The sequence below is a fragment of the Leucoraja erinacea genome, unplaced genomic scaffold (assembly GCF_028641065.1).
Source record: "Leucoraja erinacea ecotype New England unplaced genomic scaffold, Leri_hhj_1 Leri_113S, whole genome shotgun sequence".
NCBI classification, from domain to species: domain Eukaryota; kingdom Metazoa; phylum Chordata; class Chondrichthyes; order Rajiformes; family Rajidae; genus Leucoraja; species Leucoraja erinaceus.
Window position 1 is genome coordinate 150,193 of NW_026575385.1, and position 27,977 is coordinate 178,169.

General features: G+C 48.6%; 1 protein-coding gene across 2 annotated transcripts; it reads right to left on the minus strand.

Moving 5' to 3' along the window:
- Positions 1-1,040: 1,040 nt before the first annotated feature.
- Positions 1,041-27,947, minus strand: LOC129715367 (7SK snRNA methylphosphate capping enzyme-like). Of its 2 annotated transcripts, none has more exons than XM_055665241.1 (4): positions 25,828-27,947; positions 10,980-11,198; positions 7,560-7,686; positions 1,041-4,125 (listed from the first exon to the last, which is right to left on the minus strand). In XM_055665241.1, the coding sequence occupies exons 1-4, from the start codon at positions 27,184-27,186 to the stop codon at positions 4,070-4,072; spliced, it is 1,761 nt and encodes a 586-aa protein (XP_055521216.1). In that variant the 5' UTR covers positions 27,187-27,947; the 3' UTR covers positions 1,041-4,069. The 2 variants fall into 2 exon arrangements, with proteins under 2 accessions (XP_055521216.1, XP_055521215.1); XM_055665240.1 differs by lacking the exon at positions 1,041-4,125 and adding an exon at positions 6,593-7,163.
- Positions 27,948-27,977: the final 30 nt, after the last annotated feature.

The window sequence follows — 27,977 nt, forward strand, 5'->3', positions numbered from 1 at the left end:
ACCCAGGGCAGAGAGGTCGGATTGGGAATGGGAGGGGGAGTTGAAGGGCTGAAATTACCGGGTAATCAGGTTGGTTAATGCAAACCTAAATGTCAGATGTGTTGGGACTTGTAGGTTTTTTGGAACAGTGCCAATGTTGAACCTACCTTCTGTTGCAATTCAGCAGTGGGATGGCTGCTTTACAGCGCCAGTGACCCATGTTCAATCTAGACTACTGGTGCTATCTGTACTCTCCCACACATACCTGCTTGCGTTTCCCCTAGGTGCTCCGATTTAATCTCACATCTCCAAAGGCGTTCAGTAAAATTGCCCCTAGTGTAGAATAGTGCGAATGTATGGAGATATGGGGAGAAGGCAGGAACGGGGTACTGATTGGGGATGATCACATAGAAACCAAATTTCATTTGAACTTAATGTGAGGTTCAAATGACAAATAAACAGTGTTTAAGAAGGCACTGCAGATGCTGGAGAATCGAAGGTACAGGAAAAAGCTGGAGAAACTCAGCGGGTGCAGCAGCATCTACGGAGCGAAGGAAATAGGCAACGTTTCGGCCCGAAACGTTGCCTATTTCCTTCGCTCCATAGATGCTGCTGCACCCGCTGAGTTTCTCCAGCTTTTTTCTGTACCGACAAATAAACAGTATTGTATTGAATGGCAGTGCTGGCTCGAAGGGCCTCCTCTTGCACCGGTTGTCTGTGGAGACTGCTGGCTGGCATGGACCCAGTGGTCAAACAGGCCTGTTTCCAGGCTGTAATCTCTCAGCTAAACTTGCCACTTAGGTACACCTTCTGCAACCTCTGTACTGTTCTAATCATGAGACGTCACAGATTGTGAAAGTGAAGCTCTCCACTCCAGAGGTATGTAGGTTAATTGGCTTGGTAAATGTTAATAAGACACTTTCCCTAGCGGGTGTAGGATAATGTTAATGTGCAGGGATCGCTGGGCCGAAGATCCTATTTCCTGCATCTCTAAACTAAACTGGCAAGCCATGTTTGATCTCATGTTTGTAACAAGCAGAATAAATCAAACCACACGCCTGTTTAACACTCTTCCTTTATTGTTATGACACTTGATGTATGTTTGACATTGGATTTTTGCAGCATTTTATTTTTTTACAAAAAAATTCACAAATGACTTTTTTTTTCCTGAAACTTTTTATCAAAGACAACATTTTTACTTTTCTTAAAAATCTAGAATCTCAAGTTTATTTGCACTTTTTACCCTCCCCCCCCCCCCCCAATAATAATGCAGACATGTACACAGTTGCCCCCCCCACCCTCCCTATTTGGAAGCTGCATGAACCAGTTGTCAAATATACAATTTATCATATTGAAGAAAATCTTATGGAGCTGGTAAATAGCTGGAGAGAGAGAGAGAGAGAGAAAAAAAAGCACCTCTTTTAGAAGCCATGGCTTAATGTACCCCGTAGACCAGTACAATTCACCTAGAGGCTTGTTCTGTTTTAAATTGATCAATTCACCTCACTGAAGCTGATGTTGTGATCTGGGTCTTAAGGCAGCCACAGTTCTTCAGAAGCACCATTGTCTTTTGTCCATGGAACAGGGTTGGGAAACAAGGACAGGCCAGGAAAAGTACTGCAGTTGCCTAGCTGGGAGGAGAGCTTCAAACTATGTGACGGACTGTGGTTTAAAACATGGGACTGAGTCAAAAGGACACGTTATCAAAATTAATACGTGATCATTCTATTTGTAATAGAACCGTCTTGGTGAAAAATTGGTCTATGTCAGGTTAAGTTTTTAAAGAGTTGAAATTTGTCCACCGTGTCAAACAGGAATGCAAGTCTGTAATGCAAAAGGATACAGTATAGAACCACTCAGCTGCCCCAAAACAGACGACATTTGGGGGGGAAATATACAAGCCAGAAGTCTCAATCCAATCACTGGGCAAGAGATACATGTACTCAAGTACACGCACATTTGGAAATGGCAGCCCCACGAAGGGGAAGGGTGGTGATCTAGACTAGACAAAGCACAGAAATAGTACACTACAGCCCTTTGACACCCACGTCAGGTGTTTTATCCAGAACTGTCCATGCACAGATACAAACACTGACCCTGGCTGGAAGTGGAGGGAACAGACTATGGTACGCCCTGAAGGTGGATTTTGCAATTAGATCTAGAAACTGAGAAGTGCCCCAGGGTAACGAGACGTATAGATAGCCCTGGTTTGTACTTGTACTGGTCTATTAACCGGGGAGGGGGGGGAAGAGAGGGAGAAAGATGTTTGTACAGCACAATTAAATGGCTAACTCTCCTAGGATCCTGGAGTCCACATGCTGGCAAGCCCATAAGCTTTCCCCCCCCCCAGAGATTTCTACTGTATAACACAAGCAAGCATCTGGATTCCCCAAAACCAGCAGACTCGTTGATCAGGAGCATAGGAGGGCTAAAAAACAGTCAGAATGTGTTACTCATGCCAAAAGCAATGAAGGGCCCCACCAGGTTACAAACCCCCTTACAGTTCCCATACTGTTACTGCAAGATATTTACAATGCATAGCAACAAATGATGGGTCATCTCTCCAAAACCCTGCTCGTCCAACTTGGGTCTCGATGGTGGAGAAGGGAGACAATAACATGCATTTATTCTGCATTTCTTTTTTACAGTATCACGACCAGATTACACAGGATGGGTGGGGTGGGGGAAGTCATTCCTCAAGAATACAACCCCCCTGGTACACAGTCCCAAGCAGTTGGTCAAGCAATTAATCTGGTGAATTAAACCCCAATTTGTTTTAAATTGTAAATAATGGCAGGAGACTTAAATTGAAACAGCTCAGCCCAACAGAGGCAAGTCAAGTCTTCAGTGGAATTGTCGAGAGCATTTGTCCCACTCAACAGTGAAGAGACTGGGGAAACCACTTGTACATGCCCAGTGACACAGCAAGAACATGCCTTTAATGTCCCGATGACTAAATGAACTTTTCCCCACATGCTGCCTCTTTAGAATAGTGAGGAGTTACATCAAACTGCCAGCACGAACATGTACCAGAGGAGTTAACCCTTTCAGGGTGCATTTGGTGGGAGAGAACTGCATTTTGGCCACTCCTTAGAAAAGGTGGGCTCTGCCAATTCCACCCACACACACACACACATACACGAAGAACAGATGGACGCTGTTAAATATTGGAGTTGTGGAAGATGAGAAAGGAAGATAGAATACATTCCTTTACTTTTTTGTATTTTTATAAAGAGTTATTTTGAATTGAAGGGTCATTTCAGTGCAACGCCCACAATTGGCCTGATGAGCCAGGGGGCATTAGTATCCAAATTCTATCCATGAACATTTTGAACTAGCCTGAAGTGGTTCGGATGAGGGTTTTACATAGAGTTAAACTTGCGCCACTGGCTGTCAATTTCAAGCACGAGGGGATAGCCCAAGGTTAAGACCAGTGGCCGAATGGCCAGGGTGTCAGCTTGTGGGCCCCCTTAGTCTCCTGGCAACCAATATTTGTAGACCCAGTCCGCCACTGGTTAAGACTGTACACTAAACCCCCAAAACACTGCATGGTCAACTACACAAGATAAAGATGTTGCTTCTCCCAGAGTGGCTGAGGCTGGCATGTTGCGGGTGGGAAGGGGAAGGTGAAATTGCTGTGTGTGTGTCAAAGATCTATGTCTACAGGGAAAGATGACCCATTGTTTCATCTGCAACACAAGTCTGAATTTAGTCTATATTCCTTCCTCCAACATCTGAAGCTGAGCACACGCCCTAAAAGGGGAACTTAACGAGGGCAATAACTGTGAACGCTGATAATCCTCAAATGTTCCAACCCCTTCCCCGTCCACGACTCCCCAGCAAATACCCCAAAATGCTTCTTTTATTTTAATATATACACACACACACACACGCACACACATTTGTGAGCCTTATGAAGCAGATCGATCGAAACAGCATGTCAACGTAAAACGGCCAAAAGGCAGTGCTCGGCGGATGACACATTCCCAGCAGTTTTCCATTGGCTTTGAAAAGAGGAGATGGTGAGGAAAGGAGCCACCGATGAACAAAAGAAAACAGAAAGAGCAGCCAGAAACTGGCTTTGGAAGTCTTAGCTCGCTGTGGGCCGACGGTTCTTGTGAAAGAGGTAAACGGGGCGTTGGAAACCTGTCGAGATAAAAAAAAGATTTGGACAGAAATCAATAATAAATCTGAATTGGGAAACCATTTAGACAGGGATGAGAGAGAAAATTTTAGTTTCTTACAGTGCCAAAAACCCACAGGTGGTTGATGTAGGTGACAATGACTTAAACCTATAGTAGACCACAAAAGCTGGAGTAACTGCATGGGTCAGACGGCATCTATGGAAGAAAGGAATCGGCAGCGGAGGAAATAGGCAACGTTTCGGGCTGAATAGGTGACGTTTCGGGTCGCGACCCTTTGAAGGAATTGGTGACGTTTCGGGTCGAGACCCTTTGAAGGAATAGGTGACGTTTCGGGTCGAGACCCTTCCGGGTCTCGACCCGAAACATCACCTATTCCTTCATTCCATAGATGCTGCCTCACCCGCTGAGTCCTCCAGCATTTTTGCCCACCTTCGATTTTCCAGCATCTGCAGTTCCTGCTTGAACAGAAAGGAACAGCGATGTTTCAGGTCAAGAACCATCTTTAGGCTGAAGGATCTCAACCTGAAGCATCACCTCGCCGTTTCCTCCAGAGATGCTGTCTGATCCACCAAGTTACTCCAGCATTTTGTGTGCATAGTCAGCATCTGCAGTTCCTTCCTACACAGAAGACCACTGGATGTGAATCCTTGTAGCTTCATCCCCATCGCCATTTCCAGAACCAGCACGAACGACATTCCCCAAAACTCACCGCAAACCAGTCGGTAAACCAATTCTTAGCTGTGTGACGTTTTCTAGATGCCGTCAATAGCCACTGCAGTTGTACAGGGTCTTGGTGAGACCACACCTGGAGTATTGTGTACAGTTTTGGTCTCCTAATCTGAGGAAAGACATTCTTGCCGTAGAGGATTTGAGTATAGGAGCAGGGAGGTTCTACTGCAGTTGTACAGGGTCTTGGTGAGACCACACCTGGAGTATTGCGTACAGTTTTGTTCTCCAAATCTGAGGAAGGACATTATTGCCATAGAGGGAGTGCAGAGACGGTTCACCAGACTGATTCCTGGGATGTCAGGACTGTCTTATGAAGAAAGACTGGATAGACTTGGTTTATACTCTCTAGAATTTAGGAGATTGAAAGGGGATCTTATAGAAACTTACAAAATTCTTAAGGGGTTGGACAGGCTAGATACAGGAAGATTGTACCCGATGTTGGGGAAGTCCAGGACAAGGGGTCACAGCTTAAGGATAAGGGGGAAATCCTTTAAAACCGAGATGAGAAGAACTTTTTTCACACAGAGAGTGGTGAATCTCTGGAACTCTCTGCCACAGAGGGTAGTTGAGGCCACAGTTCATCGGCTATATTTAAGAGGGAGTTAGATGTGGCCCTTGTGGCTAAAGGGATCAGGGGGTATGGAGAGAAGGCAGGTACGGGATACTGAGTTGGATGATCAGCCATGATCATATTGAATGGCGTTGCAGGCTCGAAGGGCCGAATGGCCTACTCCTGCACCTAATTTCTATGTTTCTATGAATGGCGGTGCAGGCTCGAAGGGTCGAATGGCCTCCTCCTGCACCTATTTTCTATGTTTCAAATGAGCCCGACATCCCTCTAATAAATCAATGTACGTTTTTTTTCTAATATTTTAAAATCATAATCCATTGATATTTTAAGTTAATTAGCAGTTTTGCCATCTTAGAAATCCAAGGTTTGTTCCAATCACCCTGAGCAAGTTACAATGTTTTAAAACATGCAAACTATAGACCCCCCCCCCACCACCACAAATGCAAAAAGGTAACAGGCTTCAGAGTGGCATTTGTGTGTAAATCAACCTGCACATATACCCAGCAGAAACCAAGAACTAAAACGGATCCATTTATTAAACCAATCTGAAGTTTGTGTTCAAGGAGGAACTGAGATGCTGGAAAATCATCGGTGGACAAAAAAGCTGGAGAAACTCAGCGGGCGGGGCAGCGTCTATGGAGAGAAGGGATAGGAGACATTTCGGGTCCTCGATCACCATCCCCTTTGTCCCATGTTCACACCTCACACTTCCTTATCCAAGGTAGACAGAAATGTTGGGGAAACTCAGCGGGCGAGGCAGCATCTATGGAGCGAAGGAATAGGTGACGTTTCGGGTCGAGACCCTTGGGTCTCGACCCGAAACGTCACCTATTCCTTCAAAGGGTCTCGCCCCGAAACGACACCTATTCCTTCACTCCATAGATGCTGCCTCACCTGCTGAGTTTCACCAGCACCAGCATTTTTATCTACCTTCAAAGTATATGTTGCTAATCTCATGACTTTTTTTTGGTATCTTCCAAGTGTCCGAGGTACTCTACAAATCACCAAGAAACAAAGTACAACATCATGGATGGATTTAGTCCAATGAGGCCATTTGGCCCATCATGTCTAATCTGCCATTCAATCATGGCTGGTCTATCTTTCCCTTGCAACCGCCATCTCCCCATAACCCTTGACTCCCGTACTAATCAAGAATCTATCGATCTCCACCTTAATAACACATCCACAGATGTCTGTGGCAATGAATTCCACAGTCTACACCCTCTAAAATTCCTACTCATCTCCTTTCTAAAGGCATATCCTTTTATTGAAGCTGTGGCCTCTGCTCCTAGACTCTCCCACTAGTGGAAACAACCTCTCCACATCCTCTCCATCCAAGCCTTTTACTGTTCGGTACATTTCAATGAGGCCCCCCCCCTCATCTTTCTAAACTCCAGGCTCAGCGCCAACAAACGCTCATCATAGGTTGACCCGACTATCCCTGGGATCGCTGTTGTAAACTAGAGGCAAGTGTGTAGCTGGTCTTCAGTTTGCACCATGGGGCGGAAGATTGCAACCTTCCCCTGTTTCGACTAATGCAATCAACTCGACGTGTACAAACGGAAGATCAAATAGAACAACTTTAGGCTGTGCACGCCACACACAAGAAGAAGTTTGCACCATTGCTTCCGACTTCCAATGGCAGAGAAAAGAAAAAAAACTTTGCCAAGCAGAACATACCAAAATCCTTATACTATTAACGCATACCTTCATAAGGCCTTGTACAGCCACACCATAGCCTAGTGGGGGAAAATCACAAGAGATTCAGATGAAGATGATACTTCATCCATTTCATTTCACCCTTGCAAGTAGCAACTTTATTGTCCAACCATCTAAAACAGTTCCACCGGCCACTGGAGGCCAATGCACAACCCATGAGGCTTGCATACATGTAGCCTTAGTCTCATTTCCCTGGTGTTGCTGAGAATAGTCTTGGTTTACTTTCTGAAACCCACAATGCAAGGATCCTAAAGCAATCAACCATTTCACCACCCCCCCCATTTGCAAAGTGAGATAGAATACAAGAGGGGGCCACATCCTGTGCTCTCGCCTGCCCACTCCACCCCCTCAAATGTCACCAGCTGAGCAGGCAACAAAACAGGAAGGCAGGTAACTGGATGGAAGGCATCACTTACCTTTAGATGTGCTTTGAGGAGTTCCCACCAGCTCGTAACTGGAAAATCCAACTTCTGGGGACAAAAGGTAGGACGTAAACTGTTCTGGTTTTAAGATGATCTTATAGTAATTCCTGTAGATTGTCTCCTGTGGAAGAACAGGCAGCAAAACATCAGCTGGGACTTGACATACAAGGGACAAAGCAACGTGGTGGAGAAAGCACACAGCAATGAAGTCATGTCTTAGAGGCCAAATCCTAACTACAGGAGCCGTCTGTATGGAATTTGAACGTTCTTCCAGTGAGCTGCGTGGGTTCTCTGGTTTCCTCCCACACAGGGTGCATGTGCGTGCGTGTGTAATGCCCCCGTCCCACTTAGGAAACCTGAACGGAAACCCCTGGAGACTTTGCGCCCCACCCAAGGTTTCCGCGAGATTCCCGGAGGTTTTTGTCAGTCTCCACTACCTGTATGATGGTATGTTAGCTTTCATTGCAAAAGGATTTGAGTATAGGAGCAGAGAGGTTCTACTGCAGTGTGTACAGGGTCTTGGTGAGACCACACCTGGAGTATTGCGTACAGTTTTGGTCTCCAAATCTGAGGAAGGACATTATTGCCATAGAGGGAGTGCAGAGACGGTTCACCAGACTGATTCCTGGGATGTCAGGACTGTCTTATGAAGAAAGACTGGATAGACTTGGTTTATACTCTCTAGAATTTAGGAGATTGAGAGGGGATCTTATAGAAACTTACAAAATTCTTAAGGGGTTGGACAGGCTAGATGCAGGAAGATTGTTCCCGATGTTAGGGAAGTCCAGGACAAGGGGTCACAGCTTAAGGATAAAGGGGAAATCCTTTAAAACCGAGATGAGAAGAACTTTTTTCACACAGAGAGTGGTGAATCTCTGGAACTCTCTGCCACAGAGGGTAGTTGAGGACAGTTCATTGGCTATATTTAAGAGGGAGTTAGATGTGGCCCTTGTGGCTAAGGGGATCAGGGGGTATGGAGAGAAGGCAGGTACGGGATACTGAGTTGGATGATCAGCCATGATCATATTGAATGGCGGTGCAGGCTCGAAGGGCCGAATGGCCTACTGCACCTAATTTCTATGTTTCTATGTAACCTCCGGCAACCACCTGCAACCTCCGGGAACCGCACGGAAACCTTGGGTGGGGCGCAAAGTCTACAGAGGTTTCCCAAGTGGGACAGGGACAGGGGAAATTATCACCAATAATTTGGCATCTGAAGTGAATGGAGGATTCAGGCGCCTAAAATATACCCTCTAGTGAATGAATGGTGTTGACCAAGCATGCCCAGATCAGTCCCACGATCTCAGGTTGGTTAGATGCCAGTTCCATCTGGTGCAATGGGGACTATTGTCCCTTTTGCTATCGTTAGAGATACTGTGCCAAAACAGGCCTTTCAGCCCAGTCTGCAGTGCCCAGCGATCCCCGTACATCGACACCACTCTATACACACACACAGGACAATTTACACATACACCAAGCCAATTAACCTACATACTTGTACATCTTTGTAGTGTGGGAGGAAACCAGAGCATCCAGGTTGAACATACAAACATGCAGTTGTACAGGGCCCTAGTGAGACCACACCTGGAGTTTTGCATGCAGTTTGAGTGTAGGAGCAAAGAGGTCCTTCTGCAGTTGTACAGGGCCCTAGTGAGACCACACCTGGAGTTTTGCATGCAGTTTGAGTGTAGGAGCAAAGAGGTCCTTCTGCAGTTGTACAGGGCCCTAGTGAGATCACACACCTGGAGTATTGTGTGCAGTTTTGGTCCCCTAATTTGACGAAGGACATTCTTGCTATTGAGGGAGCCCAGCGTAGGTTCACCAGGTTAATTCCCGGGATGGCGGGACTGTCATATGCTGAGAGAATGGAGCGGCTGTGGGCTTGTACACTCTGTGGAGTTTAGAAGGATGAGAGGATATCTCATTGAAACATATAAGATTGTTAAGGGTTTGGACACGCTAGAGGCAGGAAACATGTTCCCGATGTTGGGGGAGTCCAGAACCAGGGGCCACACACTCAGTTTAAGAATAAGGAGTTCTTAGAAAGGAGACGAGGAAACACTATTTCCCCCACGGAGAGTGGTGAGTCTGTGGAATTCTCTGCCTCAAGAGGGCGGTGGAGGCCGGTTCTCTGGATACTAGATAGGGCTCTTAAAAACAGTGGAGTCAGGGGATATGGGGAGAAGGCAGGAACGGGGTACTGATTGGGGATGATCAGCCATGATCCTGGCTCGAAGGGCCGAATGGCCTCTACTCCTGCTACTATTGTCTATAAACTGCATACAAAAGCCACTCATATTGGGGATGGAACCCGGTTCTGACACTAAGGCAGCAACTCTACCACTGCAGCCACCGTCCCACTAGATGGTTCATCATCCGTGGCTGCTGCTCATTCACCATGGATCCTCTGCCTATGCCCAGTAAACGTTGTCTAAAGTAACTTACACCAAACCCTCAATTCCCCATAGAAACATAGACAATAGGTGCAGGAGTAGAGGCCATTCTGCCCTTCGAGCCTGCACCATTCGCCATTCAATATGGTCATGGCTGATCATCCAACTCAGTATCCCGTACCTGCCTTCTCTCCATACCCCCTAATCCCTTTAGCCACAAGGGCCACATCTAACTCCCTCTTAAATATAGCCAATGAACTGGCCTCAACTACCTTCTGTGGCAGAGAATTCGAGAGACTCACAACTCTGTGTGAAAAAAGTGTTTCCCCGTCTCCGTTCTAAATGGCTTACTCCTTATTCTTAAAATGTGCGAAAAATGTTTTCCTCATCTCGGTCCTAAAAGATTTCCCCCTTATCCTTAAACTGTGTGTGTGTGGCCCCTTGTTCTGGACTTCCCCAACATCGGGAACAATCTTCCTGCATCTAGCCTGTCCAACCCCTTAAGAATTTTGTAAGTTTCTATAAGATCCCCCCCTCAATCTTCTAAATTCTAGCGAGTACAAGCCGAGTCTATCCAGTCTTTCTTCATATGAAAGTCCTGCCATCCCAGGAATCAGTCTGGTGAACCTTCTCTGTACTCCCTCTATGGCAAGAATGTCCTTCCTCAGATTAGGAGACCAAAACTGTACGCAATACTCCAGGTGTGGTCTCACCAAGACCCTGTACAACTGCAGTAGAACCTCCCTGCTCCTATACTCAAATCCTTTTGCTATGAAAGCCAACATACCATTCGCTTTCTTTACTGCCTGCTGCACCTGCATGCCTACCTTCAATGACTGGTGTACCATGACACCCAGGTCTCGCTGCATCTCCCCCTTTCCCAATCGGCCACCATTTAGATAATAGTCTGCTTTCATAATCACCATCCCTTCCCCCTCCTGCCTCATCCATACCAAGTGGCCTAGACGGGCAGATTTGCCACCATTTCAACGCCCCTGACTTGCGAGACGTGGCCTTTTACCGTGAGTTTCCGCCGTTTCCCATAGGAAGACCAGGGCTGGGGCTCGAGGATGAAGATGCCGCCGGGCCGCAGATGTCTGAAGATGCGTTTGAACATTCGCTTCAGCCCCTCGTCGCCCCAGTTGAGGTGGATCCATTTTGTGAGGCTCAGACACAGGACCACGTCGTACTCGGGCCTCTGAGTCTCCAGTAACTCGTCCTTCTCCAGCACATAGTTTCCCTGTGGGCGGACAAAAGGATCAGTGCAGTCCGCGATGGAGAATGTGTACAGTGTGTGTGTGTGAGCAGCCCTGTCAGAGCTAGTGTCAATGGGTCCCAATGTGCAATAACACTGGGAATGATGAAAGGTCCAAAGACCAACAATCTCCCTCCCCGTGGCTCAGCACTTCAACTCCCCCTCCCATTCCCAATCCGTCCTGGGCCTCCACCATGGCCAGAGTGAGCACCACCGGAAACTGGAGGAGCAGCACCTCACTGACCATGTGAAGTGTGGTCTAAGTATACGAACAAGAGTATGCAGAGGCTTAAGGTAGCATACAATGATACAATGAGGTTGCTACTTCGTGTCCCGAGGTGGCATAGTGCCAGTCAATTGCTTGTGTCCACTAGAGTGCCAACCTGTGAGGCACTCTTAAGACAGCTGATGTTTATGTATATATATATATGTGTGTGTGTGTATATGTGTATATGTATGTATATATATGTGTGTGTGTATGTATATATATATGTATGTGTGTGTGTGTATATATGTGTGTGTGTGTATATATATATATGTGTGTGTGTATGTGTGTGTGTGTGTGTGTGTGTATATATATATATGTGTGTGTGTGTGTGTATATATATATATACAGGTGCACAACCTTTTATCCGAAAGCCTTGGGACCAGACACTTGTCGGATTTCGGACATTTTCGGATTTCAGAATGGAAGATTTTTAGCGTAGATTAGGTAGGTAGCGCGGGCGGCTTGAAAAGTCTGGAGCTGCTGCCTCCTCCCCGGTGACCGGGAGAATCATTGCATAAATGTTAGTCAGTTAGTTTGGAGGGATTTTATGTGGTGGTGGTGGAGTCGGGGTGAAGGGGGAAACTTTAATTCTTAGTCCCCTACCTGGTCGGCGACTCCCAACCTCGCGGAGCTGGGGGCTCCGTCCGGCCGCGGGCGGCGCCAGTTGTAGCTCCGACCCCGGCAACTCTACCCCTGGCTGCGAGGCGCTCCAAATCCAGCGCCGCCCGCGGTCGGACGTCCCAGCTCCGGGAATGTCGGGAGTCGGCGGCGTCGGAGCGCTGGGATACCAGCGGGGAGCGGGCAATGCCTTACCGGGTCGCCGTGCAGCAAGCTCCGGAACGCTGTGGCCGCCGACACACAACATCGCGGAGCGTCGCTGGATTTGGGGCCGCGGAACTGGGCGCTCCGTCCGGCCGGGGGCGGCGCCGGTTGGAGCTCCAACCCCGGCAACTCTACCCCTGGCTGCGTGGCTCCAAATCCAGCGACGCTCCGCGATGTTGTGTGTCGGCGGCCACAGCGCTCCGGAGCTTGCCGCACGGCGACCCGGTAAGGCATTGCCCGCTCCCTGCTGGTTTCCCAGCGCTGCGACGCCGCCGACTCCCGACATTCGCGGAGCTGGGACGTCCGGCCGCGGGCCGAGCTGGATTTGGAGCGCCTCGCAGCCAGGGGTAGAGTTGCCGGGGTCGGAGCTACAACCGGCATCGCCCACAGCCCCACCGGCTACAGCGCTGCGGAGCTTACTGCACGGCGACCCGGTAAGGCATTGACCGCTCCCCGCCTCTCCGACCAGGTAGGGGACTAAGAATTAAAGTTTACCCCTTCACCCCCCTTCACATAAAAGCCCTCCAAACTAACTGACTAACATTTAAGCAATGATTTACAGATGTTTAAGCGTCTCCTCCGGTCTCCAGGGAGGAGGCAGCCGCTACAGTAGTACAGACCTGGGTTGACCGTGGGTCGTTTTGGGTCAAGTTTGGCGCCAAACGCGAGCTTTGGTGCGCAGACGGCATCTGGAAAAAATGGCCGGTTTTCGGAGCTTTTCGGTTTCTGGAACACCGGATAAAAGGTTGTGCACCTGTATATATATATATATATATACACACACATATATGTGTGTGTGTGTGTGTGTGTGTGTGTGTGTGTGTGTGTGTGTGTGTATGTATATGTGTGTGTGTGTATATATATGTGTGTGTGTGTGTATATATATATGTGTGAGTGTGAGTGTGAGTGAGTGAGTGAGTGAGTGAGTGAGTGAGTGAGTGAGTGAGTGTGTGTGTATATGTGTATACTAGCGGCATAAACATTGAATTCTCCAATTTCCAGTACGCCTTGCTGTCTCCTCCCCTTCTCGGCTCTCCCTCAGCCCTCTGGTTCCTCCTCTTCCTTTCTTCTTCTCCCTTCCCTTCCCCACCCCCCCCTGCATCAGTCTGAAGGGTTTCGGCCCGAAACGTTGCCTATTTCCTTCGGTCCATAGAGGCTGCCTCGCCCGCTGAGTTTCCCCAGCATTTTTGTCCACCTTCAAGTCTGTACCAAAGTCACTAACCCCCCCACAAATGTACCCAGGATTAGATAGATACAAGTCCCATTGATTACACCACTGTCTGTAGAAACATAGAAATTAGGAGTAGGCCATTCGGCCCTTCGAGCCTGCACCGCCATTCAATATGATCATGGCTGATCATCCAACTCAGTATCCCGTACCTGCCTTCTCTCCATACCCCCTGATCCCCTTAGCCACAAGGGCCACATCTAACTCCCTCTTAAATATAGCCAATGAACTGGCCAATGTAGTGTGGCTATCCATTCGTAACCAAAACCCGTGTAGAATATTAGCAATTGCAGCATTGCAAACCACCCCCCACCCAATAAAAGTCAAACCTCAAGTTAGAGGAGCAGGAGGCCATTCGGCCCATCAAGTCCACTCCGCCATTCAATCTCGGCCCATCTATCTCTCCCTCCTAACCCCCATTCTCCTGCCTTCTCCCCAGGATCTGACACCTGTACTAATCAAGAATCTATCGATCTCCATCTTAACGGCATCTATTGGCTTGTCCTCCACAGCCTTCAGTGGCAATAGATTCCACAGATTCACCACACTCGTACAGAAATTCCTCCTCATCTTCCTAAAGGTGTCTAATTCTGAGGCTGTGCCCTCTGGTCCTAGATGCTCTCACTAGTGGAAACACCCTCCCCATACCCACTCTGTCCAGGCCTTTCACTCTCCCCTCTTGCTTGGCTGCTTTAAACAGACCTGTGACTTTTGATACAAGGTGCTGTGAAAAATAACAGGTAGACAAAAATGCTGGAGAAAGTCAGCGGGCGAGGCAGCATCTATGGAGCGAAGGAAATAGGCAACGTTTCGGGCTGAACCTTCTTCAGACGGGAGAAGGGTTTCGGCCCGAAACGTTGCCCATTTCCTTCGCTCCATAGATGCTGCTGCACCCGCTGAGTTTCTCCAGCACTTTTGTCTACCTAGGCTAAACATATCTTTGTATATAATGCAACTATGACAATCACCAGCAAACAGACTTCACTTTGCAATCTATCTTCCCTGCATTTGGAAACGGGTGCTATTTCTTCTCACCCATTCTTCCAAAAGAACGTACAGTGATAGATCAGGCATGCATCCATAGATCTCGTCACGTTTCAACAGCCTACTAGTTCCTGTAGACAGTGAAGAGACAGGAAGGCAGCACTTGGACTCGGCCCCAACCACAATTAGCTAGCCTCCATTATCAATATCCCGCGATCCATTACTGGCTAACACGGTATAGTTAATGCTAAAAAGTGAACAAAATAGAGAGAGTACAGAGGAGATTTACTAGAATGTTGCCTGGGTTTCAGCAACTAAGTTACAGAGAAAGGTTGAACAAGTTAGGGCTTTATTCTGTGGAGCGCAGAAGGTTAAGGGGGGACTTGATAGAGGTTTTTAAAATGATGAGAGGGATAGACAGAGTTGACGTGGATAAGCTTTTCCCACTGAGAGTAGGGAAGATTCAAACAAGAGGTTCAGACATGATTTGAGAATTAAGGGACTGAAGTTTAGGGGTAACATGAGGGGGAACTTCTTTACTCAGAGAGTGGTAGCTGTGTGGAATGAGTTTCCGGTGGAAGCGGTGGAGACAGGTTCGTTTTTATCATTTAAAAATAAATTGGATAGTTATATGGATGGGAAGGGAATGGAGGGTTATGGTCTGAGCGCAGCTGGATGGGACTAGGGGAGATTATGTGTTCGGCACGGACTAGAAGGGCCGAGATGGCCTGTTTCCGTGCTGTAATTGTTATATGGTTATTGTGGTTATAAATACCCAGATGGAGATTTTAATCTTAACCATGCACCAAGCAAGCTCTAATCATCCTCCTCATAGGGTTTTTTTTTTTTTTTTTTTTTACAGCCCAGCACCAAAATCAAGAAATATATTTTACAAAACTACATATAACAAATTTGTTTCACCCAGAATTTGGAGAAGACTCAATATCGGGGGCTGAGCAAACAAAATCATGAGAGACCTCTTCCACCCCTGCAACGGACTGTTCCAGCCGCTACGGTCAGGCAAACGCCTCCGTTGCCATGCGGTGAGAACGGAGAGGTTGAGAAGGAGTTTCTTCCCAGAGGCCATTCGGACTGCAAGCGCCTTTCTCACCAGGGACTAACTCTACAGAACGTTTTTCCTTCCATTATTTATTATGTAAAAGAATATGTGTGTTATGATTGTGTTTATAGTTTGTTTGGTTGTTTTGTTGTTCCGCGAGCATTGCCACTTTCATTTCACTGCACATCCCGTATGTGTATGTGACAAATAAACTTGACTTGACTTGACTTGAGCACATAGTTGATATCGAATACTACCCCAATTCTGAAATAAACTATGCCATAATGTGAAAGGAAGAACTGCAGATGCTGGAAAGAAATCGAAGGTAGACAAAAATGGTGGAGAAACTCAGCGGGTGAGGCAGCGTCTAGGGAGCGAAGGAATAGGCGACGTTTCGGGTCGAGACCCTTCCGGGTCTCGACCCGAAACGTCACCTATTCCTTCAAAGGGTCTCGACCTGAAATGTGCGATGGAAGATTCCAACCATCACTTGGTCCACCCCGTTTCGACTAATGCAATCAATTCGACATGCACACACAGATCAAATTGAACAAATTGTCCTACAACTTTAGGCTGTGCACGCCACACATAGAAACATAGACAATAGGTGCAGGAGTAGAGGCCATTCCGTCCTTCGAGCCTGCACCGCCATTCAATATGATCATGGCTGATCATCCAACTCAGTATCCCATCCCTGCCTTCTCTCCATACTGCCTGACCCTGCTATTTTTAAGAGCCCTGTCTAGCTCTCTTGAAAGCATCCAGAGAACCGGCCTCCACCGCCCTCTTGAGGCAGAGAATTCCACAGAGTCACAACTCGCTGTGAGGAAAAAGTGCCTTCTCTCCATACCCCCTGATCCCTTTAGCCACAAGGGCCACATCTAACTCCCTCTTAAATATAGCCAATGAACTGTGTGGCCTCAACTACCTTCTGTGGCAGAGAATTCACCCACTGTGTAAAAAATGTTTTTCTCATCTCGGTCCTAAAAGACTTCCCTCTTATCCTTAAACTGTGTGACCCCTCGTTCTGGACTTCCCCAACATCGGGAAGTAATCTTCCTGCATCTAGCCTGTCCAACCCCTTAAGAATGTTGTAAGTTTCTATAAGATCCCCCCTCAATCTTCTGAATTCTAGCGTGTACAAGCCAAAAGAAGACCTGAAATGTCACATATTCCTTCAACAGTCTTGACCCGAAACGTCACCTATTCCATCGCTCCATAGATGCTGCCTCACCCACCGAGTTCCTCCAGCATTTCTCACTGCCAAAATGTGATATCGGCATCAGGCTCAGGAATTGAAGCTTAATTTGGGCGGACGTTCGTTTTGGATCGGGAAGTCCGATTCAGTCTTTGCAAGAGTTAGTTTTTCACCATGGGGACTCCAGCACAAATTTAATTGTTAATGCACAAGTGGGGGAAATACGGTTTTAAAAAAAATATTTGACAAGTATAGGCCACAAGGTGATCGAGGACAATTAGACTGGCCTGTAGAAACTGTGATCCAGTTAATGACACCACGGATTAATTGGTTGCCAAGAGTTAAAGTTTGTAGGATCTATTCACTCCAATCTGATCTCTATCTCTCTCTCATACATATACACACACACACACACCTCGTACTACCCACAGCTCAGGCAATTCTTTCAGTACAAAACACCCACAATAGGCCTTTCAGCCAAAGTCCCAGCCAGTTCCCAACATAGAAACATAGAAATTAGGTGCAGGAGTAGGCCATTCGGCCCTTCGAGCCTGCACCGCCATTCAACATGATCATGGCTGATCATCCAACTCAGTATCCCGTACCTGCCTTCTCTCCATACCCCCTGATCCCCTTAGCCCAAGGGCCACATCTAACTCCCTCTTAAATATAGCCAATGAACTGGCCTCGACTACCCTCTGTGGCAGAGAGTTCCAGAGATTCACCACTCTCTGCGTGAAAAAAGTTCTTCTCATCTCGGTTTTAAAGGATTTCCCCTTTATCCTTAAGCTGTGACCCCTTGTCCTGGACTTCCCTAACATCGGGAACAATCTTCCTGCATCTAGCCTGTCCAACCCCTTAAGAATTTTGTAAGTTTCTATAAGATCCCCTCTCAATCTTCTAAATTCTAGAGAGTATAAACCAAGTCTATCCAGTCCAAGTTACGGTGGCACAGCAATAGAGTCGAGGCCTTACAGCACCGGAGACCCAGGTACGATCCTGACTACAAGTGCTATACATTCTCCCAGTGAGCTGCGTGGGTTTTCCCCAGGAGCTCTGGTTTCCTCCCACACTTACCGGCCTGTAGGTCAATTTGCTTGGTAAAATTACAAATTGTCGGTAGGGCCCCATGTCCACAATGCATCTCTAAACTAAGCTGCAAGCTGCAAGATAGAGAGAGACAATGCTGGGAGTACCTCAGCAGGTCAGGCAGACTTTCTGGAGACAAGGAAGAGGTAACATTTTGGGTAAAGATCTTTCAGACAGTAACCTCAAGCCCACTTGTCTGTAGACCTGCAACTTATCCTCCTATGCCCATCAAGTCCTGATACTTCCACCATTAGATAGGCACAAAAGGCTGGAGTAACTCAGCTAGTCCCCCGAAGCTGCACGGCAGAATTGCCACCATGGCCTCCAATACTTGATACATCATCGCAACACAGAGACATCCAAAACACAGCAGGTGCAAAAAATACCAACTTAAAATAAAGCATCACATAACATCGACCGGGTTTTGGTCTTGCAATAGAAATTTACTTGAAAGGAATATAGTCCTCCATTCTTTTCAAAGAAAGTGCATATTGTCATTTCTTAACAACCAGGTAAATGGAAATTCACAAATCAAAATAAAACCCGCGGCAGATAAGTATTTAAGACGGAGCTGCAGATGCTGGAAAAATCAAAGGGAGGTAAAAAAAATGCTGGAGAAACTCAGCGGGTGAGGCAGCATCTATGGAGCGAAGGAATAGGTGACGTTTCGGGTCTCGACCCGAAACGTCACCTATTCCTTCGCTCCATAGATGCTGCCTCACCCGCTGAGTTTCTCCAGCATTTTTATCTACCCCGGCAGATAAAATCAGTTCCTAAAAAGTCAACGTTATGCATTTAGCACGGATATCAATTTTTGGCGATAAGTTGCAAGATTTCTCACAGTTTTATCAAACTGACACATCAACCTTCAGATGAAGACAGGCAATGGATGACAACTTAGCCAAGCATACAATTAGTGCAATCACAAGACAGTTTGTCTCTCATTGCCCAGAAGGATATTAATGCCAGGGAGGGCTAGCAAAATTCACTTCTGGGGAACAGAAAGGAACTGCAAATGTTGGTTTCAACTGAAGATATCTTTTGCTTTTGGTATGCTAGCCTTTATAAATCAGAGCATTGAGTATAGAAGCTGGGATGTAATGTTAAAATTGTACAAGGCATTGGTGAGACCAAATCTGGAGTATGGTGTACAATTTTGGTCGCCCAATTATAGGAAGGATGTCAACAAAATAGAGAGAGTACAGAGGAGATTTACTAGAATGTTGCCTGGGTTTCAATAACTAAGTTACAGAGAAAGGTTGAATAAGTTAGGTCTTTATTCTCTGGAGCGCAGAAGGTTAAGGGGGGACTTGATAGACGTCTTTAAAATGATGAGAGGGATAGACAGAGTTGATGTGGACAAGCTTTTCCCTTTGAGAATAGGGAAGATTCAAACAAGAGGACACGACTTCAGAATTAAGGGACAGAAGTTTAGGGGTAACATGAGGGGGAACTTCTTTACTCAGAGAGTGGTAGCGGTGTGGAATGAGCTTCCAGTGGAAGTGGAGGAGGCAGGTTCATTGGTATCATTTAAAAATAAATTGGATAGGCATATGGATGAGAAGGGAATGGAGGGTTATGATATGAGTGCAGGCAGGTGGGACCAAGGGGAAAAAAAAGTTGTTCGGCACGGACTTGTAGGGCCGAGATGGCGCGTTTCCGTGCTGTAATTGTTATATGGTTATAGGAACAGATATCTGGAGTAACTCAGTGTTTAAGAGGGAACTGCAGATGCTGGAGAATCGAAGGTTACACAAAAAAGCTGGAGAAACTCAGCGGGTGCAGCAGCATCTATGGAGCGAAGGAAATAGGCAACGTTTCGGGCCGAAACGTTGCCTATTTGTCTGAAGAAGGGTTTCGGCCCGAAACATTGCCTATTTCCTTCACTCCATAGATGCTGCTGCACCCGCTGAGTTTCTCCAGCTTTTTTGTGTAACCTCTGGAGTAACTCAGCAGGTGAGACAGCATCTCAGGAGAAAAGGAATAGGTGACAATCTCCAGAGATGCTGCCTGACCCGCTGAGTTCCATCAGATTTTTGTGTCTTTCTTCACTTGCAGGACTATCGAGTGAGGATTGATTGGGCTAATATTAGCATTAACATTGAACGTACAGCAGCGTGAACAGGCCCTTCAGCCCACAGGTCCATGCCAATCACGATGTCCAGACAACTAATCTCCTCCTCCATGCCTCCATACATCAGCCCAATATATCCACACTTGATAGTCCTGCCGGCCTCAGACATCTACAAAGATTGGGCACCAAAATGTTTACCCAGGCAATATGGTGAGATATCTCCTGACGGGTACCCGAAAAAGGGACCACATCACCCCGATCCTGGCCTCGCTCCACTGGCTCCCTGTGCGGTTCCATATACATATCAAGACCCTCCTCTATACCCGGTGGGCGGCGCGACTCTCGTCAGCGTTTTATTATTTTCTGCCTGTGTTTTAATGTAGTTTTTGTTGTTTTTTGTTGGGGTGTGTGTGGGGGTGGGGTGCGAGGGGGGGAAAACTTTTTAAATCTCTCCCTGCACGGGAGACCCGACCTTTTCTCGTCGGGTTTCCGTTATCGTTGGGGCTGCAACGAGGAGCGGCCTCCAACAGGAAGAGACCGGGGACTCTGGTGCCGACGACTCACCGTCGCCGTCGCGGAGCTGGCCGAGTCCGGAGCAGGCGGAGCGGTGGTGGAGCGCTGCTGCTGCTGCTGCTGCGGCCCGACCTCCGGAGATTCGGAGGCTGCAACTGCGGGTCTGTGGACGGAGGCACTGGGAGCCCGCGGGTCCCTGGGGGGAGACTGCTTTTCAGGGCTCCTGCAACGGCGACTTCTCCCGCCCGAGTTGCGGGGTCGAAGAGCTCCTGGAGCGGGGCCTGACATCACCGCCCCGCGCGGCTTGGAATGGCCGCGGGACTCTGCGAGCACACGCCGGGGGCTCCAACACCAAGACCCGGTGTGCGACCTCGCACCACCCGGCGTGGCTTTAATGGCCGCGGGACAATCGCCATCGCCAGCCGGGGGCTTTGACTTTGACTCTGACATCGGGCGGGGGGGGAGTGCAGTGGAGAGATAAGCTTATTTGGCCTTCCATCACAGCGATGTGATGGATGTTTATGTAAATTATGTTGTGTCTTGGGTCTATTTGTTTGTAATGTATGGCTGCAGAAACGGCATTTCGTTTGGACCTCAAGGGGTCCAAATGACAATTAAATGTATCTTGTATCTTGTACAAAGCCCTCAATTGTCTTGTCTTGCCCCCTCCTACATTAACATCTTCTCACCCACCACTCCACCTCCAGGTCGCTCAGATCGGCCGACTTGGGGCTGCTGAATATCCCGCGGTCTAGGCATAAGCTCAGGGGCAACCGCACCTTTGCTGTTGCAGCTCCTAGACTGTGGAACAACATCCCCTCCTTCCCATCAGAACAAACAGCCCCCTCCATCGACTCCTTTAAGTCAAGACTAAGAACGTATTGCCTGGGTAAACATTTAGAAACTTACAAAATTCTTAAGGGGTTGGACAGGCTAGATGCAGGAAGATTGTTCCCGATGTTGGGGAAGTCCAGGACAAGGGGTCACAGCTTAAGGATAAGGGGGAAATCCTTTAAAACCGAGAGGAGGAGAACTTTTTTCACACAGAGAGTGGTGAATCTCTGGAACTCTCTGCCACAGAGGGTAGTCGAGGCCAGTTCATTGGCTATATTTAAGAGGGAGTTAGATGTGGCCCTTGTGGCCAAGGGGATCAGAGGGTATGGAGAGAAGGCAGGTACGGGATACCGAGTTGGATGATCAGCCATGATCATATTGAATGGCGGTGCAGGCTCGAAGGGCCGAATGGCCTACTGCTGCACCTAATTTCTATGTTTCTATGTATCTATACTCCCAAGCCTTTCCTGACGTCCACTGAGCGAGGGCTGTATGTATATATGCATGTAGTTTGTTTGTCTATACTAGTCTTATAACAAATGTAAAGCACTTTGGCCAACGAGAGTTGTTTTTTTAACGAGAGTGCTATATAAATAAATGTGACCTCACTGCAAATGTGACGATATATAGAAGGCATTTAGGACCAGGATTAAGTGTATTTACTCAGCATGTGAACCCAGGGATCCTACACAAGATAAAGGTCCCACATAGTCTTTGCAGGTGAGGCAGAGGATCACCTGCACCTCCTTCAACCTCCTCTATTGTCTGCGCTGTTCTAAGTGTCAACTCCCGTACATTGGCGAGACTAAGTGCAGGCTCAGCGATCTAAACAGCTCCGCTCAGTCCACCTTAACCTACCCGATCTCCCGGTTGCTCAGCACATCAGCACCCGCTCCCAATCAGACCTTTCTGCCCTGGACCTCCTCCACTGTCAGAGTGAGGCCCAGTGCAAATCGGAGGAACAGCACCTCATATTTCACTTGGGCAGCTTACACCCCAGCAGTGTGAACATTGACTTCTCTAACTTCAAACAGCCCTTGCCTCCCCCCCCCCCCACCAGTCTTACTGACACCGACCACATTTTCTCTCAGTACAGCCCACTCCCCCTGACATCAGTTTGAGGAAGGGACTCGACCCGAAACGTCACCCATGCCTTCCCTCCAGAGATGCTGCCTGTCCCGCTGAGTTACTGCACCTTCTCTACAAGATAAATACAGAGTTAGTCTACTTGGCATCAAGTATTATGAAGAGGGTGTGATCAACCATGACACAGAGCAGGTTTAAAGAGCAGAATCATCTGCCACAGTTCCCTCCACAGATGCTGCCTGACCATGCAGTTTCTCCAGCAGTTGTGTTTTTGGCTCAAGTTTTCACTCTGCAGTCCGAGACTCCAGCACAGCATTATTGAACATGGGATAGCCCCAGACCCTTCAGCCCACAATATCTATGCCACACATGAAGCCAAGACAACAAATCCCCTGCCTGCATCCACTTCATATGCACCCATTCCCTCCACCTACATGTGCCTACCTGAAATCATCTTAAACGGCAAGTTTAATTTTAGTGACCATGCGACTGGTGAAAGGCACAGTTTAGGCACTCTCACCACCATTACTCACCCGTGTTCAATTTCCAGTCTGGGAAAAGCAATTGTCAAACTACCAAATAGAGGACAGCCCTGATCTACCATCTACCTCATTGGAGACCACATTCTCCCCTCTGGCAAGAGGTACAGAAGTTTGAATACATGCAACTCCAGATTTAGGGACAGTTTCTTCCCAGCTGTTATCAGGGAACTGGATCATCCTTGCACCTGTAGTCCCGACCTCCCATCTACCTCATTAGAGAACCTCAGACTATCTTCAATTGCATTAAACGCAATTACTTTATCATATATCTGTACACCGTAGAAGGCACAATTGCAAATATGTATTGTCTTTCCGCTGACTGGATAGCCGGCAACAAAGGCTTTTCACTGTACATGCAACAATAAACTACTTCTACTCTGATCAAGAAGGCTCATCAGCGTCTCTTCTTCCTGAGGAGACTGAAGAAGGTCCATCTGTCTCCTCAGATCCTGGTGAACTTCTACCGCTGCACCATCGAGAGCATCCTTACCAACTGCATCACAGTATGGTATGGCAACTGCTCTGTCTCCGACCGGAAGGCATTGCAGAGGATGGTGAAAATTGCCCAACACATCACCGGTTCCTCCATTGAGTCTGTCCAAAGCAAGCGCTGTCTGCGGAGGGCGCTCAGCATCGCCAAGGACTGCTCTCACCCCAACCATGGACTGTTTACCCTCCTATCATCCGGGAGGCGCTACAGGTCTCTCCGTTGCCGAACCAGTAGGTCGAGGAACAGCTTCTTTCCAGCGGCTGTCACTCTACTCAACAACGTACCTCGGTGACTGCCAATCACCCCCCCCCCCCCCCTCTGGACACTTATTATTATTTATTCAAATCGTTTGCTATGTCGCTCTTCCAGGGAGATGCTAAATGCATTTTGTTGTCTCTGTACTGTACACTGACAATGACAATTAAAATTGAATCTGAATCTGAATCTGAAACTAATGGTAGGAGTTTCCCCAACTTCAAGATATTCCCAAAACACTTTCACTAGGAATATCAGAAAATTATCAGTGTATACCAAGGGATAAGATATACATGCATTTAGATGGACAAGGGTTGATTAGGTATAAACTAAACATTAACAATAAGTTAAAGGTAGACAAAAATGCTGGAGAAACTCAGCAGGTGAGGCAGCATCTATGGAGCGAAGGAAATAGGTGACCCAAAACGTCACCATTCCTTCACTCCATAGATGCTGCCTCACTCGCTGAGTTTCTCCAGCATTTACAAGACACATTATCACATGTACCAAATGGTACAGTGAAATGTGTGGCCTCCATACAGCCAAACATATTTTTATCTACATTCGATTTTTCCAACATCTGCAGTTCCTTCTTAAAAATAAACAAAAGGTTGGGATCTTAAAGATCGTGACCCTAAACGTTAACTATTCCTTTTCAGATGCTGCCTGACCCACTGAGTAACTCCAGCACTTGTGTCTATATCCAGAGATGTTGCCTGACCCACTGAGTTATTCCAGTTACTTTTAGGTCTATCTTCAGTGTTCAGAGATCGCTCCCACTCAAGATAGATACAAGAAATGCTGGAGTAACGGCAGGTCTCTAGAGAACATGGATCAATAGAAAATCTAATAAAATGAACTGCAGTTGCTGGTTTAAACCAAAGATAGACACACGAAATGCCAGAGTAACTCAGGTCAGGCACTATCTCTGGAGATAGATACATGAAATGCTGGAGTAATTCAGCAGGTTAGTGCTGGAGTAACTCAGCTGGTCAGGCAGCATCTCTGGAGAAGATAGACACACAACGTGCTGGAGTAACTCAGCTGGTCAGACAGCATCTCTGGAGATAGACACATGAAGGTGCTGGAGTAACTTGGCAGGTTAGTGCTGGAGTAACTCAGCTGGTCAGGCAGTATCTGTGGGGAAGATAACACACACACAATGCTGGAGTAACTCAGCTGGTCAGGCAGTATCTGTGGGGAAGATAGACACACACAATGCTGGAGTAACTCAGCTGGTCAGGCAGCATCCGTGGAGATAGATGCACACAGTGCTGGAGTAACTCAGCAGGTCAGTCACTATCTCTGGAGTAGATAGACACAAAATGCTGGAGTAACTCGCAGGTTAGTGCAGGAGTAACTCGGCAGGTCAGACAGCATCTCTGGAGATATATATACACACACACACACACACAGTGCAGGAGTAACTCTGCAGGTCAGGCAGCATCTGTGGAGATAGATAGATACACACACACACACACAGTGCAGGAGTAACTCTGCAGGTCAGACACTGTCTCTGGGAGATAGATAGACACACAGTGCAGGAGTAACTCGGCAGGTCAGGCACTATCTGTGGAGATAGATAGACACACACACACAGTGCAGGAGTAACTCGGCAGGTCAGGCACTATCTGTGGAGATAGATAGACACACAGTGCAGGAGTAACTCGGCAGGTCAGACACCATCTCTGGAGATAGATAGACACACACACAGTGCAGGAGTAACTCAGCAGGCCAGTCAGTATCTCTGGAGATAGATAGATACACACACACACACACAGTGCAGGAGTAACTGGGCAGGACATACACTATCTGTGGAGATAGATAGATAGATACACACACACACACACAGTGCAGGAGTAACTCTGCAGGTCAGGCAGCATCTCTGGAGATAGACACACACAGTGCTGGAGTAACTCTGCAGGCCAGGCAGCATCTCTGGAGATAGATACACACATACACACAGTGCAGGAGTAACTCTGAAGGCCATACACTATCTGTGGAGATAGATAGATAGATACATACACACACAGTGCAGGAGTAACTCTGCAGGACATACACTATCTGTGGAGATAGATAGATACACACACACAGTGCTGGAGTAACTCGGCAGGTCAGGCAGCATCTGTGGAGAGAAGGCAAGGTACAGGTGAAGTTTGGGCTCGACCTACCTGGACGAAGGTGACGTTGTTGGGGAAGTGGGGCAGCCGGCGATCGAGGGCGACAGGCGGGGCCGCGATGGGCCCCTTGCACTTGGCCAGCGACACGGGGAAGTGGGCATGCTGCTTGCGGGAGGGCAGCACATCCTCGGACAAGAAGTGCCGGATGTTCTGCCGGGCCGAGTGGACCAGGCCGCCGTCGATGTCCACGCCCACGATGCGGGACGGCTTGAGGTCCTTGGCGATGCTGAGGGTCAAGTGGCCGGAGTTGCAGCCCAGGTCGAGGATGTCCTTGCCGGCGAACCAGGCGGCTTTGAAGACGTCGAGGCGGGGGTCGTCGCAGCGGCCGGGGTTGCGGTAGCCGTAGTACTTGCTGTAGTTGCCGTACTGGAAGCGGCGCTGCTTGCTGGGGAACGTGGGGGGCATCTTGGCCTTCCAGCCCCCGCCTTTGCCCCTCTCTTTCTCCTTCTCCGGCGTCACTTTCTTCCCTTCCCCTTCATCCTCGGCGTGAGGGTGGACCTTGCCCGGCTCGGACTTGCTGCAAGTCCGCCTCCTCTTGCGGTGCCGACCCCCTCCTCCTCCACCACCTCCACCCTGCTCAGCCCCCCTCAGTACAGGCGACACAATCTCGTCCCTGCAGTTGATGGCTGTGTTGAGCTCGTAGGGCTCGGGTTCAGTTCCAGCTCCCGCCCCAGCCCCAGCTCCAGCAGCCGCCACTGTTGTTGCTGTTGCTACTGTTGCAGTAGTTGTTGCAATTGTTGCAATTGCTACAGTTGTCGTGGTGATTGCAGCCGCGTCCTCGGCCGCCGGGTGATGGCAATGCCGATGCCTCCTCTTGCGGCCCAGCTTAAGCGGGGAGGGCAACACCTCGGACTCGCGGTTGAGGCAGAGCGGGTCGGTGATGTCCCGCGGGACCAGGATCTCCACCGGGTCGCGGTTGCGGCAGGGCAGCGGCGACGACTTGGGCGTCTCGGCGTTGAGGGCCCGGTTCACCTCCTCGTCCAGCAGGCTGTTGAGGTTGAGCGGGTCGAAGATGTTGCCCCCCAGCAAGAAGTTGCTGGGCAGGACGGGGTCGCAGTCGGACGCTGCCCGGCGCCTCCGCTTGAAGGCCGGGTGCTTGAAGCCAGAGTTGAGGCTGTTCCTCCTCTTGCAACCTCTGTGTTGCTGCTGCTGCTGCTGCTGTTGCAAAGTTTGCAAACCATTGCGGGGCCGGCCGAGCTCGGCCTCGGGAGGCAAGGCGGCCACCTTCTTCTCCCTCTCCCTCTCCTTTTCCTCATCGTCCACCACCTCCTCCTCCTCCACTTTGGACAAATACTCGGGCTGGAGCAGAGTCCCGGCCTCTTCCGCCAGCGGCTGCTTCTTCTTCATCATGGCACAGCATGGGTCGGAAGGGCCGAATGCAACCTGGCACAGTTCATGCACCCTCTTTCCAACCACGGGCACCTTCTGCACCCATGCACGGAGGGCTGCGATTCTTCCCTCCTCCTCTGCTACCACTGAGGGGGGTGGGGAGGGGGGGGAGACACGACTTCCTCGCTGGAAAAAAACAAACTTATGCGCCTGTTCTCCTCTCCTCGCTGTTCGTGCACGCTCTTTCCAACCTTAGACACCTCTTGCACCAATGCACAACCGGCTGCACCTCTCCCCTCCTCTTCCCCCTTCCTTCACCAAACCTTGGGTGTTACAGAAATAAAACCTGTGGCGCCTCCTCCCTTCTCCTCGCTGTTCGTGCACGCTCTTTCCAACCTTAGACACCTCTTGCACCAATGCACAACCGTCTGCCCCCCTCCTCTCCTCTTCCTCTGCCCCCTTCCTTCACCAAACCTTGGGTGTTACGGAAAATAAAACCTGTGGCGCCTCCTCCCTTCTCCTCGCTGTTCGTGCACGCTCTTTCCAACCTTAGACACCTCTTGCACCAATGCACAACCGGCTGCCCCCCTCCTCTCCTCTCCCTCTGCCCCCTCCCTTCACCAAACCTTGGGTGTCACGAAAAATACAACTTTGGCGCCTCCTCCCTTCTCCTCGCTGTTCGTGCACGCTCTTTCCAACCTCGGGCGCCTTTTGCACCTTTGCACGACGCTCTGCAGCCTCTCGCCCTCCTCCTAAATTAAACTTATCCGCTGCAGAACTTCTACCCTCTACCCCCCCGCCCCAACGCCCCC

Coding starts and splice junctions, on each gene's coding strand:
- LOC129715367 (XM_055665240.1), bottom strand. CDS start 27,186: ATGATGAAGAAGAAGCAGCCGCTGGCGGAAGAGGCCGGGACTCTGCTC. Junction 11,199..25,827: donor ACAACGTCACCTTCGTCCAG/GTAGGTCGAGCC, acceptor GTCCGCCCACAG/GGAAACTATGTGCTGGAGAA. Junction 7,164..7,559: donor TCCTCAAAGCACATCTAAAG/GTAAGTGATGCC, acceptor TTCCCCCACTAG/GCTATGGTGTGGCTGTACAA.